We start from the raw sequence: 14,788 nt of genomic DNA, 5'->3' as shown, positions 1-14,788 counted from the left end.
AATACTTTAGACTCCCCTCACTTGTAGCATTTTACAAAGTTTTTTCCAGAAGCATGGAGCAGTCCCCCCCTTCTTTCTTTCTTTCTTTTTTTCCCATCTTTCTCTTTCCTCCTCCTTCCACTTTACCTTGGGGGAGTGGTTTTTATTGATTTGGCCCATTGGCCTTTCATATTGTTCTTGTAAGTAATGCCGGAAACTGCTAATGTACCAAGGGACTACCAGAGATGTGATTGCAAAGTTCCATGAGTGACAAGTTGGCTACCAAAGACATTTTAAAACCAACTAAGAAGAAAGTATCGATATTTATGATAAGTGTATTTTGGTAAATATTATTTGTCAATTTTTTTTTCTGGTAAGAAACCATTTCATTGATGGTACGAAACTCTAAATGGGGAGAAACTCCAATTCAAGGGAGTTGCATAAACCCACCCATTGGAAAAAGATTATAATGTTACAAAAAGGAGACATTGAACTGGGGCATTAACACTTCACACCTCCTTCGATGGGATAAACTTGAGCGTCCTTCGGGAAATGGGGGACTTGACATTGTTGACATTAGGCTACAAAATAAAGCTCGAGCTAAATAGATTTGGCGCTTTTGACAGGAAAAAGGGACCCTATGAAGAATAAAAATCATCAGGTCTCCCTCCAAAGGTCTGTGGAGCCACATCCTTAAGCAGAAGGACCATATTTATAGCTACATTCAGTGCTTAGTTGGGGATGGCAAATCCATTTCCTTTTGGTTTGACCACTGGATTGGGATTGGGATTGGGATCGATGCCCTCAGAAAAGAAATTTCCAAGCTTTTCGCTATGGCTGAATCTAAAAAGGCATCCATAGTTGAAGTATGGAACCATGGACACAGCTCAGGGTTTTGAACTTTAGAAGGAATCTCAAAGAACTGTAATATTGGTATTACTGTTTTGTTATTTTATTTATTATTGGTTCATTTGTATTAGATCTTTTGGATATAAGGAGGATGCTGAAGAGGTGTCAACCTAGTTGAGATTCCTGGATTCATCTGTTGATCCTTCTTTCTTTTGTTCTCAGTATATCTATTTGTACTTTAAGCAATAGTCTCATTTCATTATATCAATAAATGGGCCTCCTTCATGCAGCATATCCCTAACATTCAGCTGTTGATCCTTCTTTCTTTTGTTCTCGGTATATCTTTTTGTACTTTAAGCAATAGTCTCATTTCATTATATCAATAAATGGGCCTCCTTCATGCAGCATATCCCTAACATTCAGCATATCCTTAACATTCAGCTCACTCGTTGGCTTGATCTTCGCAAATGGAAGCTTGATAGCAGCGGTTTCTTCTCTAGAAAACCATTAATCTCTCCTCGGTTATGTCAACACTTCACCATTCAAGGATCTTCACAAAAAAATTATGGAAGTTCCCTTGTCCAAAAAGTATCAAATTCCTTCGGGTAAAAGAGAAAAGAGAGAAAGAGGAGACACAAGGTTTACATGGTAAACCCTAGAACGGGGAGAAAAAAATCACGATAAGGAGTCCCCATTTTATTTATTTTTACATAATGTGAGAGATACAAGAGGATTCTTATTTATAGGCTCCAACAAGCCTAAATACAAAAAAGGAAAGAAAAATAGGGTAAAGTAAATAACTATAATACCTCCGTATTCTTATTTACAGTACTTTCTTCAACCAGATTTCTTCACAAATTCCTAAACTCATAGCTCTGTATTCAGCCTCTACACTACTTCTAGCAACTACACTTTGCTTCGTCACCAAATTGCCCAAGGCCTACGCTTTTTTGATAACCAGGTTACCCCACACCTGTACAGTACCCTAAAGTAGACTTTCTGTTAGTACCCTGAGGTAAGACACCATCTCGATGAAGATCAGACAGTACTTTCTTCAACTAGATTTCTTCACAAATTCTCAAACTCATAGCTCTGTGTTCAGCTTCTCCAAGTAACCAGGTTACCCCACACAAAGGTACAGTACACTGAGGTAGACTTTCTGTCAGTTACTGATCCTACCCAGTCAGAGTCAATATAGACCTCAATGCATTTCCTGTCAGTTTTTCTGAACATTAGACCTTTACCAAGAGTGCTTTTCAAATATCTCAGAATTCGAGTCACAACTTTCATATGTTCTTCATAAGGTGCCTACATAAACTGACTGACAACACTAACAACATAGAAAATGTCTTATCTGGTATGTGATAAGTAAATTAACTTTCCCACTAGACGCCGATACCTCTCTTTATCAACTGGAACTTTGTTAACAGAATCTCTCAGTTTAGCATTGAATTCTATAGGAGTGTCACCAGGTCTACATCCAGTTAATACTTGTTTCCTTTAACAAGTTAAGAGTGTACTTCTGTTATGAGACAGAGATTCCTTCCCTTGATCTCGCCACTTCCATTCTAAGGAAATATTTTAGATTCCCGAGGTCTTTGATTTCAAACTCGTCTGCCATCTTCTTTTTCAGTTTGGTGATCTCATCAATATCATCTCTTGACAAGACAATATCATCCACATACACGATTACGACAACAATTTTCCTAAACACTAGCATTTTTGTGAACAATGTATGGTTAGAGTATCCCTAAGTGAACGCTTGGGACTTAACAAAGGTAGTAAGCCTTTCAAACCAAGCTCTCGGGGACTGTTTCAGACCATACAAGGACTTCTTGAGTTTACACACCTGATGATCAAATGGACCTTATCTATGGGAATATACAGTGTGAGATTGGTGATGGTTCCTCTACAGCGTTTTGGACAGACAATTGGTTTGCTGGTTCTGCCCTAAAACAGACCTTTCCTAGGCTCTATCGGCTATCTACCACAACAAATATTTCTATTAAGGAGGCTTGGAATGCTACAAATTGTTCTTGGTCCTTAAACTTTAGAAGAAATCTTAAAGAAGATGAGATTGAAGAATGGGCTGCTCTTACTCATCATATTCCAAGCCTGAACCTTACTAATAGAAAGGACCAATGGATATGGAAGTTTAGCCACACTGGTTTCAATACAAAGTCTTTATACTCTTCCCTCATATCCAACCCACTCTCACCTTCAACCGGCCTTTTCAGGAAATTGTGGAGCTGTCCCTGCCCAAAGAGAGTTAAATTCCTCCTATGGGAAATCAGTAACACTTGTCTAAACACTATGGACAGATTACAAAATCGATGCCCTTGATCCTATCTCCCTCATGGTGCTGCCTTTGTCAAATGAACAATGAAGATGCCCAACATGTTTTCTTTGACTGCCCTTTCTCTAGAAAGTCTTTTCTGCTTTCAACTGGTCTATGGTCCTTACAAATAATTTGCAAAGTTGGCTTCACCTACTAATTGGCTGGACTCCTTTCAAAATTGACAAAGAATGCCTCTGGTTAGGCATCATTTGTGCTGTATTGTGGAAGATTTGGGATGAAAGAAATGCTAGAAACTTCCAAGACAAGGCTAAGACAACAAAGGACATTATTGATACCATCATACACCATGCTTCTTTTTGGTGCAAAGATTTACAAGCTATACACAATCACAATTTTTCTTTCCCTGTTGCAAATTGGAAACACCTTTTACACTCCCTTTGAAAGGGTCTTTTTGTACACCCTATGATTGGGGTCCTCGTGTACCAATGGATATGCATGGATTTCATTTAATCAATGAAATTGTTTTTTATCATAAAAAAAACACATTTGATGATTAAACTGAGCTTCAAAACCTGGAGGAGGGCTCATATACACCTCTTCTTCTAAATCACCATTTTTTTTTTTAAAGGATACGAGTCTTTTTATTATAAATATATAAAAAGAGACTAATGCTCCAAAGTACAAGAGATTTATACAAAGAACATAGAGATCAAACAAAATGGGATAACCCGTGCCTACTTGAAAAGAAATAAAAGTACAGCATCGAGAAAGAGAAGAACACCGGCTTAAAAACTAAAATAAATTAAGGTGCTGGGAAGATAAAAGCCTGCCAATTTAGAAATATGTCTTGTATTGAGAAGCCATCGAATTCTTTGTTCAAAGAGTACCAAGCTGAAGCATTCCTTTTAGCTGAATCAAAACGAAACTCCCAATTTTTCCCAACATCATGGAAAATTCTCTGATTCCTTTCAAACCAAATATCTGACAAGATGGCCTTGACCATGTTGATCCAAAGCAACCGTGGCTTCTTTGGTAGAGAGGGACTCGAGAAGAGATAAGTTAGATTGCTTTTGAAACTATCACCAAATGCCCCAACGAAGTTGAACATGTGAAACAAGGATCACCAGCACTTTTCCACAAAAGTGCATGAGAAGAAAAGGTGGTGTAAATCTTCACTTGCCGAATTGCATAGGGGGCAAACAGAAGGCAGCAAAGCGACTGAATGTAGCTTTCTTTACAGAACCATGGAGCAGTTTAACAGACCAAAGAGCATAATCCATATCTGAATGATAACTCTCCTTGGGCTTTTAGATTTCCAAAAAGCTTTAAAAAGGGAGATCTCCATTGAGCTCTTCGAGGAGAGGTGGGTTGTGAGGGACTTAACTGTGAATGAGCCTGAGGCTTCCAAGGACCAATAGCGGCTGTCCGGGCTAGATGAGACTGACTTTTCTGATAATGTAAGCAACAAGGCTTGAAAATGAGCGATCTCCTCATCTTTTAACAATCGACGAAAAGTGATGGACCAAGAACCTAGGGAATGATCCCAGTGATCAGCTATGGAGCCCCTTGGCAATAAGGAGATCCTAAATAACGAGGGGAAATGAGAGGACAATGCAGAAGGAAAAAGCCGAGGGTCAGACCAAAAACCGACTCTATTTCCCTCACCACCAACAAAGGGAGCTAAATCTTCCAACTTGGACCAGCTTTTTGAGATATTTATCCACGGGCTTCACAAACTATTCCCATACTTTCCAGATGAATGCCAATCAAAGAGACCTTTGCCGAGGATGCTGGCAATAATCTTCCGCCAGTAGGAATTCCCCTCCATCATGTACCGCCAGCCCCATTTGGCGAGCAAGGCCGTGTTTTTGACTTTAAGTCCTCCCAAACCGAGACCTCCATTTAAATGAGACTGAGTGAGAAACTAAGCTCCATTTAGCCAGGTGATTGATTTTACTTCCTTTATGACCTTCCCAAAAGAAATTTCGGATTAATCTTTCTAGGGAAGAAACCATTGAGTCCGGCATTGAAAAGATAGACATGTAATACGTTGGGAGGTTGGATAGAACTGAAGAACAGAGTGTTTCCCTGCCACCTCTTGAGAGATTGAACCGTTTCCATTTATCTAGTTTCCGGTGGACCTTTTCTATCACAGGCTGCCAAAAGGAGTATTGCTTAGGATAGCCTCCAAGGGGCAAACCAAGGTAAGTGGGGGGAGAGTTTTGACCTTGCAATTAAGAAGTCCAGCCATATAAGACAAATCCCTTTCTTCTATATTAACACCGCTGAGGGCTGACTTTTCCGAGTTAACCTTCTGACCAGAACACCATTCAAAAAGACTGATTGCCTCTTTCAGTTTTAGAAGCATTTTGTTGTCATATTTTCAAAATATGAGGGTGTCATCAGCAAATTGGAGCAATGGAACATGAATCATCTCCTTTCCAACCACAAAGCCCTCAGATACTCCATTAACATACAGCTTTTCAATAATAGAACTGAGCATTTCACTTAATAAGATAAAGAGGAAAGGGGACAATGGATCACCTTGCCTAATGTCTCTTAAAGCAAGAATGCGACCTCGGGACCTTCCATTGATGATGATTGAATATTTAGGGTCTTGAATGCAGCCCAAAATCCAGGAAATCCAATGGAGTCAAAATTTTTTGCAATTAAGATCTTCTCTAAAAAGGACCAATCCATCCAATCAAAAGCTTTCTCCATATCAAGTTTTAGGATCCAACCCTTTATCTTTTTTGCTCTATATTCTTCCCCCACTTCATTAGCAATCAAGACAGCATCAAGAATTTGTCTTCCTTCGATAAAAGCATTCTGAGATGGGCCAATAATGGAATTCATTACTTTTTTCAGTCTTTCAGCAAGAACCTTTGTCACTACTTTGTAAGTTAGGCTAGTAAGGCTGATTGCCCTGAAATCCTTGATGGAGACAGCATCTTCTTTCTTTTGGATGAGGCAGATGAAATTTTCTCTAACACAAGCATTCAATTTGCCACTAGAGTGAAAGTCTTCGGAGAGCTTGATGAACTTATCCTTGATCAAAGACCAAAACCTCAAAAGAAACTTTGTAGTAAAGCCATCTGGTCCGAGGGCTTTATTTTTTCTCAAAGATTTGATGGCCAAAACAATTTCAGCTTCCGTGAACTTTGCAATGAGAAAAGCATTCTAGACTTGAGTGACTTGGGGCCAATTTAAGGGGGCTGGTAAGTACCTGATTCCTGGGGATTTTGAGTAGAGGGAGTCATAAAAGCTTAGAATAATTCCTTCAACTTCTTTCAGTGAGTTTGTAGGCACCCCTTGATCGTTGAGGAGCTCATTAATCTGGTTCTTCCTTTTCCTTGCTGCCAAAAACCGATGAAAGAAACTAGAGTTTTCATCTCCCAATTTCATCCAATTCAACTTACATTTTTGTATTAGATCCCATTCTTTCAGCCTATAAATGCTTGGTAATTCTGTTTTTAACTTGGAGATTCTAGCTGCCACCACAGAATCCCAGCCCAATGAATCAATCTGAGCTTCTTTTTCAGCTATTTCCTTTGACAAGGCCATTTCCTCTGTTTTGAGCTTTTTGTTATTCAACTGACCAGATTTTCAGTGCTTCTTTGACCAGCCTTAAGTTTGCATTGATGACATAACCTGGCCATCCTTTTATATTGCTGTTCTTCGAGGAGTTTTCAATGGAAATAACACTCTTTGTTAGATAGCAAGCTGTTACAAAATCTGAAGGGAGAGGGGCCCCAACTAATAGTGCCTGCACTTAGGAGCAATGGAAAGTGGTCAAAAAGAAGACGTACCTGGCGATTCACCCTTGAGTTGGTAAATAGTGATAAATAATCTGTCCAGCAGAGATTTAGAGGTGGAGTTTTCTCCCCTGGACCATGTAAATTTTCCATTTGATAAAGGAATTTCTAGTAGGCTGGCTGAATCAATGAAATTGTTGAAAAGTTTCATGCCTTTGGTATATCTTCCAATAGGTGGTGAAGAGGATATCCAAGGAAGACACATTTCTGAGCACGAGGGGAAAACTTAGTTTGGTTATGGCCATGACTATGGTCAAAGACAGAACACCCAAAAACCCCAAGAGGAACATCAAGAATGAGTCGTGTGGTCGGGTACGACTCCTTGAGGCATTCAAGAAGGGTTTGGAATTGGAGAACACGAGAAGGCATTCGGTTAATAAGATGAGCTGCAGTAAGAACTGCATCTCCCCACAAATAAGTTGGAAGAGAGGTAAATAGCATGAGAGATCGGGCAATCTCGAAGAGGTGACGATTTTTCCTTTCAGCCACTCCATTCTGTTGAGGTGGACACACGAACTTTGGTGAACAATGCCTTTGGAAGACCAAAATTCACGAAGAGTATTATTGAGAAATTCATGATCATTATCACTTCGAACGATAGCAATTTTAGTATTAAACCGAGTCTCAATAGTGGTATGATCATTGATAAATGTCACAAACCAACGTTTTCCTGAAGAGGTGGTAACACTAGAGGGACCCCAAACATCACTATGATTAAGATTAAAGGGCTGAAAAGGTTTATAAGGTTGAGAGGGAAAGGTGACCCTATGTTGTTTTGCATGAATGCACACATCACAAGAAAGAAAAGAGACATCAACTTTATGGTATAAATGAGGAAATAAAAGTTTCATATATTGAAAATATGGATGACCAAGGCAAAAATGCCACAACATACAATTTTTTTCTGAAGTTGAAAAATACAAAGATAACAAACTAGTCCTCTAGTTGTTCCTAGAAGCATCATCATCAAGGAAGTAAAGTCCCCTATTGTGTCGGGCAATGCCAATCGTCTTCTCCGAGCTCAAATCTTGAAAGAAAACATTATCCAGTGAGAAGGCAACTTGACAATTTAGATCTCGGGTTATCTTATCAATAGATAGCAAATTGTAAAATATTTTACGTAGATGCAGCACATTCTGTAAAATTAAACTATGGAAGGGAGAAATAGGACCCTTGCCAACAACAGGAGTAAAAGACTCATCTGCAATTCTAGTCATTTCTTTACTAGCACACGAAAGATATGATAGGAAGTTATCAGATGACCCAGTTAAATGATCTGTAGCCCTGAATCAAGGATCCATAGTTTATTGTCATTTATACTCAAGAGACTTAAGGGTTTTGATGTAGCAATTGCCCTAAGAGAAGGGACAGTAAAGTCACTTTGACAATTCACCTGAGATTGTGACTGGGAAACACTCGTAGATTCATTTACAAATGCACGACCAGGATTGGACTTGTCATTCGAAAGGCATCTTTTACCATTCGGTATCTACCATGTAATTTCTAGCACTCTCCTTTGTATTCCAAGGTTGTTTGCAATGTTCATACACTGGAGTTTGTTTCTCATTGTGCTTGTCACCATCATTGCCAGATAATTTCGCACTAAAGCAGCAGAATCAATAGGTGACACAGTAGTGATATTCATAGTATTGGATCTATCTTCCTCAAGGCGAACGTCAGAGCACACTTCCATAAGAGAAGGTATAGATCATTGTCCAAGTATACGGCCTAACACTGCATCGAATTTGGAGTTCAAACCAACTAGGAAATCACATACCCTATCTACTTCCTTAATTTTGGAATATTGGACACCTCCACACGGACAGTCCCAAATAATTTTGCGACAAAAGTACATCTCCACCAGATTAGGGACAGTTTATTAAAGTACTAAGTGACATCCATCGTCCCCTGTTTGCGCTCGTGAACTTGTTTGCGCTCGTGAACTTGTTTGCGCGGAGTATGAAGACAAGATGCATTCTATCTTTTTTAATATAATTTCTGAACAGCATCCCAGATATCTCGAGCGGTGGCAACATACAATAATGGTTTCCCTATCTAAGACTCCATACTTTTAATATTTTTTTTTTTTTTTTGAAAAGGATACGAGTCTCTTTATTATTAATTTATAAAAAGAGGCTAATGCTCCAAAGTACAAGAGATTTATACAAAGAGCATAAAGATCAAAAAAATGGGATAACCCGTGCCTACTTGAAAAGGAATAAAAATACAGCGCTTCAATAAAAGAGAAGAACAACGAATAAAATCTGGAGTAAATTAAGGTGCTGGGAAGATAAAAGCCTGCCAATTTAGAAATATGTCTTGTATTGAGAAGCCATCGAATTCTCTGTTCAAAGAGTACCAAGCTGAAGCATTCCTTTTAGCTGAATCAAAACGAAACTCCCAATTTTTCCCAGCATCATGGAAAATTCTCTTATTCCTTTCAAACCAAATATCTGATAGAATAGCCTTGGCCATGTTGATCCAAAGCAACCGTGGCTTTTTTGGGAGAGAGGGACTCGAGAGGAGATAAGTTAGATTGCCTCTGAAACTATCACCAAATACCCCTACAAAGTTGAACATGTGAAAGGACCACCAGCACTTTTCTGCAAAAGTACATGAGAAGAAAAGGTGCTGTAAATCTTCACTTGCCGAATTGCATAAGGGGCAAACAGAAGGCAGCAAGGCAGCTGAATGTAATTTTCTTTGCAGAACCATGGAGCAATTTAACAAACGAAAGAGCATAATCCATATCTGAATGTTAACTCTCCTTGGGCTTTTAGATTTCCAAAGAGCTTTAAAAAGGGAGATCTCCATTGGGCTCTTGGAGGAGAGGTGGGCTGTGAGGGACTTGACTGTGAATGAGCCTGAGGCTTCCAAGGACCAATAGCGGCTGTTCGAGCTAGATGAAACTAACTTTTCTGATAATGCAAGCAACGAGGCTTGAAAATGAGCGATCTCCTCATCTTTTAACAGTCGACGAAAAGTGATAGACCAAGAACTTAGAGAATGATCCCAGTGATCAGCTATGGAGCCCCTTGGCAATAAAGAGATCCTAAACAGAGGGGAAAAGAGAGGACAGTGCAGAAGGAAAAAGCCAAGGGTCTTACCAAAAATTTACACTATTTCCCTCACCAACAACAAAGGGAGCTAAATCTTCCACCTTGGACCAGCTTTTTGAGATATTTATCCACGGGCTTCGCAAACTATTCCCATACCTTCCAGATGAATGCCAATCAAAGGGACCTTTGCCGTGGATGCTGGCAATAATCTTTCGCTAGTAGGAATTCTCCTCCATGTACCGCCAGCCCCATTTAGCAAGCAAGGCCGTGTTTTTGACTTTAAGTCCTCCCAAACCGAGACCTTCGTTTAAAAGAGACTGAGAGACTAAGCTCCATTTAGCCAGGTGATTGATTTTGCTTCCTTTACAGCCTTCCCAAAAGAAATTCCTTTACGGCCTTCCCAATTCAATTTGCATTTCTGAATCAAATTTCTTTCTTTCCTTAAGAGTATAAAGATTCAATAGATCTCCCTTAACAGCAAGCCGAAGTTCCATGTTCAGAGAGGAAAGCAAATTATTTTCACCTTTTGTATCATAAAAGGCCAATTCCGAGAGGACTCATCTCCTGCGTCTTCCTTTGAGTTAATCATGAGACCATGATTTAACAGCTTCTTCCACCTCTCTTAACTTTGAACTAATTGCAAAACCAGCCCAACCACTTGAAGTTTCTGTACACAGCAGCTTTAAAATCACATAACAGCATTCTTATTTAATAACCAGCTATTGAAAAAATGGAAAGGAGTCGGACCCCACATAACCGAACCAGCCTCCAAAAGTAAAGGAAAATTATCAGAGAATTCTTGGGCCTTAGTTAACAAAAAGTTCATCTCATTCTTTAGAAACCAAGAAGCGGTCAATAAGAGTGTGAAGTAGAGGGACCATCTCTTGACCAAGTGAAACTTCCATTGAATAAAGGAACTTCCATAAGTCCAGCATCACTTATAAATTTATGGAATCTTCTCATTCCTTTAGTCATTCTTCCAAAAGGAAATCTTTCATGAGCCCATCTTGTTATATTAAAGACCCCACCAATGCACCATGGTTCAATACAATAAGATGCTAAAGAAATTAGTTCTAGCCATAGAACTCTCCTCTCCCAATAAATGGGGCTCCATTTTGTACTCTTTGGATATTTTCATTCCATCAATGAAATAGTTTCTTCTAAAAAAAAATTAAAAAACAAAAACGGGCAGTAGACAAAGGGACCATACCAGGTTTGTTATTATGAGAGAAGGAGCCACACTTTGCATCTGTGACCTTTCTCCATACAGCTTCTTTTTCTTTGTAATATTGCCAAACCCATTAGGCTAGGAGAGCTTTATTTTTTTCTTTCCTCCTATCCAATCCGAGAATTTTCAATGATTTATAATTATGTCAGCTTTATTTCTATTCCTTTTTCTTATTTTTAACGAGTTCTTGTATAAGAAGACCTGGATTTACATTCTTGAAATATACAGAATATTATATTTCTCTGGGAACACACTAATAAGCAAACAAGTCAATTACCAGTAATGAAAAAGAAGAAAATTGAGGTTACCTTTCACAGATTTTATGCGTGTTCTCCAAGAAAATGTTTGGGGTTGTAAGTCGCAAATATGGATAGTTGTTGTAAAATTTTCAGTTTCACCAAGTTGAAATGAAATAACCGATCCGCTCTCACGAGATTGGTCAAGTGAGCCTGCGTGCCTTGTAAAAATGCAATGCCCCCAAGATAATTAATTTTTGTAAAAAAAGAAAATGAAACTTTTCATTGATATAATGAAAGGATACTAATACTCAAAGTTGGAAATCTTAAGTCGCCGATTGAGCCAGAATCTTAAGTTGATGGGTGAAGACAAATTTAATATTATATCATCTAACACTCCCCTTCACTTGTGGGCTTGGAATATGAAGAAGACACAACAAGCAGAAATCAATATTAATTGGAGAGAAAATAACGTTATGGGATTTGAACACATGACCTTTCTAGACCACTTGTTCTGATACCATCTTGATTTTGAGAGGATAAAATATATTATTCTAAATTATACTTTGTAACTTAGGTCTTCTTATATACACAAGAGACCTATTACATACATGGAAAAAATAATAACAATAAAGACTGAATTTTGGCAACTGATATTTACACTCAAATGATAGAAATTCCAACAGGAAAATAGAAAAATAAGTAAATAATAGATAAATGATTATGAATTACAATGAAAAGATTAAAGCATTCCAATTAAGATAAAAACCCTTAATAGAGATTCTCTTCTGGAATCTATTTTTAAGTGCAAGGATATAAGAGCTAAGAAGTAAATATATGCAAATTAAAGTACCTCAGAGAGATGAAAGCAGGCTTAAATTTTCCTATCGTCAGACTCTTCTTGTTGTGGAATTGACACTGAAGATTGACCCCAAACCGATTTTCCACCTGTAATGTAAATGCAGATGAAAATGTAGGCCAGTGTAATCTTTGTATAATATGTGTAGATTTGCCCTTCATTTTAGTCTATCAATGATTATATCGGTTCTTCCCTTCAATTGGATATGTTAAATTCCCCATTAGACAAGAATTTCTGCAAGTTGCGCCCCATCAATCATCTTATTGAATATTTTCCATAATAAATAACATCTTGAAAAGCAAACCTTGCAACAATTTGGACGAATTATGGAACTTCTCACTACATACGGACCAGCCAAATCTAGTTTCCCAATGACAAAGAGAATTACATCCAGCGAGGTCTCATTTAAGGATATGTCCAACTACCAATATACCACAAAAGCATATTAGTGAGATGTGTAATGAAAAAACGGGCTAACTGAAGAGTCAAGAAACTGCTTAAATTAAATGATAGTCACTGTTTCCTGTAAGAAAAAGATAGTACCTCCTTCGTTCTACAATAAATATGCACAGGAACCCCATGCAAAATTGTTCCTGTGCTACTGGTTTTTGCACTGAAACGGTAATAAAGGAAAATATCAACTGGTTTGAGAATCCCTTGCCTGCATTACAAATTCAAGAAAATGTTATGAAAAGGAATTGAAACTAAATTAAGGGGAATCACTAAAAGATAGATCTTCAAATGGCCTGGCATCAAGGTAACTGCATACTTCCACTCAGCACAAATACTCACCACGAATTTCTTTGTGCATCAAAATAATGTAGCTCAGCAGTAGAAGTGCAAAGAACCCTGGTTTTATTTGATGAAATTTGTAGGGTCAGATTCATATTACTGAGACAACCACAAACGAGAGGCAATATGTCACTCGTATCAGATATGTCATGAACGATGGTGAGAGAAATATAAATTGAAATATGTATTCTTGGAAACGTCCCATCAATTCCTATTCTCTCATCTGGGTGGGAATTTTGTTCACGACTGGTTTCAGCATTCCCAGCAAAATAATGGTTTATATCAGCAACACCATGAACTGTAGGAAAATCATGGATGATTTTGAATTTAAAAGGATTTCCAGGTTTTCTGACAAATTCTGGAACCCCATCAACGAAGGCAATACCACAGTCATTGTTTTTGTTCACTAGATAAAAACTTCTTTTAGCAAACTGATTGTATGGTTCCCAGTCCGTATCACCTTTTTGACCTCCAGGCGTCCAAGAAAATATTCTCCATAGTGCCGTATCCCTATCATCAGTGCCAGATATATTTACAACTCCAGATCTGGGACAACAGTTCAATCTTAAATGTTTTCCTGCAGCATTCTTTGCATACAATGATATCAAGGAGAACCAAACCACTGGTGAGGACATCCTCTGTTTTTTGTATTCAACCTGCACACCCATAGTGATATGTCAAGTTTAGGGACAAAAATCATCGTGGTAGGGAATAAAAATCATCGTGGTCTCTCAAGTGAAAAGGGAAGTTAAAAAACACACAAATACAGAAGTAAATGAAAAAAAGAGTCCTACGTTCATTTATCTTAGAACTCTAAAACAAATCCAATTCAAGTAAGGCTGTTAGTCCTACATTGATTTGTCAGAATATTTTACTTGTTACCCTCACAGTTTTATCCTTCAAATAACAGAAAATTATGAGAGAATGCTCACATACTATTCTATTTGCTAAGCACATACAACATTTATACGATGGTTCATACAACAAGAAGGGAGATGAGACATCCCTTTGGGTGCTCCACTCAAACCATATTCTCCAAATGGAAGAAGGGAGATAAGATATCTCCGTCGACGTCGTCAGCCATAGTTACCATTGCCGTCACTTCATGCCACCATTTTCGTTTTTTGAAAAGGAAACAAGACTTTTCATTGATGAAATGAAAAGAGCCTAATACTCAAAATACAATAAATGATAGGAAAATAAAATTACAACATGATATAATCAAAATCAAAACTATAGCCACCGAACATTAGACTTAATCATGAAAAATAAATGCATTCCAATAATTTAGAAATAAAGCACCAAGAAGAAGCCATAAACCAAGCTAATTCTGAGAGATGCTTATCTGCATTAGACCATAACACCAGAGATTAAAGCTTCATAGGGCAATTGGACTTCCAAAATGCAGAAAAGGCCAATTATCCCAAGACTTCTTTAAGCAAAACTTCCAAAAATCAGAGATGCGCCATATTGAACCGATCATTGTCATGGATGCTAACTCTACGACAAAGGGACTCCTCTTCAAGCATTTACCACCAGCCCCACTTAGCCTTTAAAGCCAAAATTCTTTGATATACACCACCAATTCCAAGACCTCCAATCAAACAAACTTTTAGAGACCAGCTCCCATTTTTCCAAATGGGTGATTTTTACTCCTTTAAGGCCTTCCCAA

The 14,788-nt window shown here is 38.2% G+C and overlaps 1 protein-coding gene across 4 annotated transcripts in view; it reads right to left on the bottom strand.

Annotated features, from left to right (window-relative positions):
- Positions 1-14,788, bottom strand: part of LOC120072502 — a 70,998-nt gene that overhangs the window by 37,297 nt on the left and 18,913 nt on the right. For all 4 annotated transcript variants that reach the window (XR_005480510.1, XM_039024876.1, XM_039024874.1 and 1 more), the window contains 5 exons: positions 13,117-13,772; positions 12,868-12,985; positions 12,629-12,745; positions 12,319-12,413; positions 11,538-11,686 (listed from right to left, as the gene is read on the bottom strand). Coding sequence is in view for 3 of the 4 variants with exons in the window: in XM_039024876.1 (XP_038880804.1) it covers positions 11,538-11,686; positions 12,319-12,413; positions 12,629-12,745; positions 12,868-12,985; positions 13,117-13,772 (1,135 nt within the window). In the remaining variant the exon portion in view is untranslated. The remainder of the gene's footprint in view (positions 1-11,537; positions 11,687-12,318; positions 12,414-12,628; positions 12,746-12,867; positions 12,986-13,116; positions 13,773-14,788) is intronic.

This window comes from Benincasa hispida, chromosome 3, assembly GCF_009727055.1.
Source record: "Benincasa hispida cultivar B227 chromosome 3, ASM972705v1, whole genome shotgun sequence".
NCBI lineage: Eukaryota > Viridiplantae > Streptophyta > Magnoliopsida > Cucurbitales > Cucurbitaceae > Benincasa > Benincasa hispida.
Note: the sequence above shows the minus strand (reverse complement) of the source record. Positions and strands in the feature narration are given on the sequence as shown.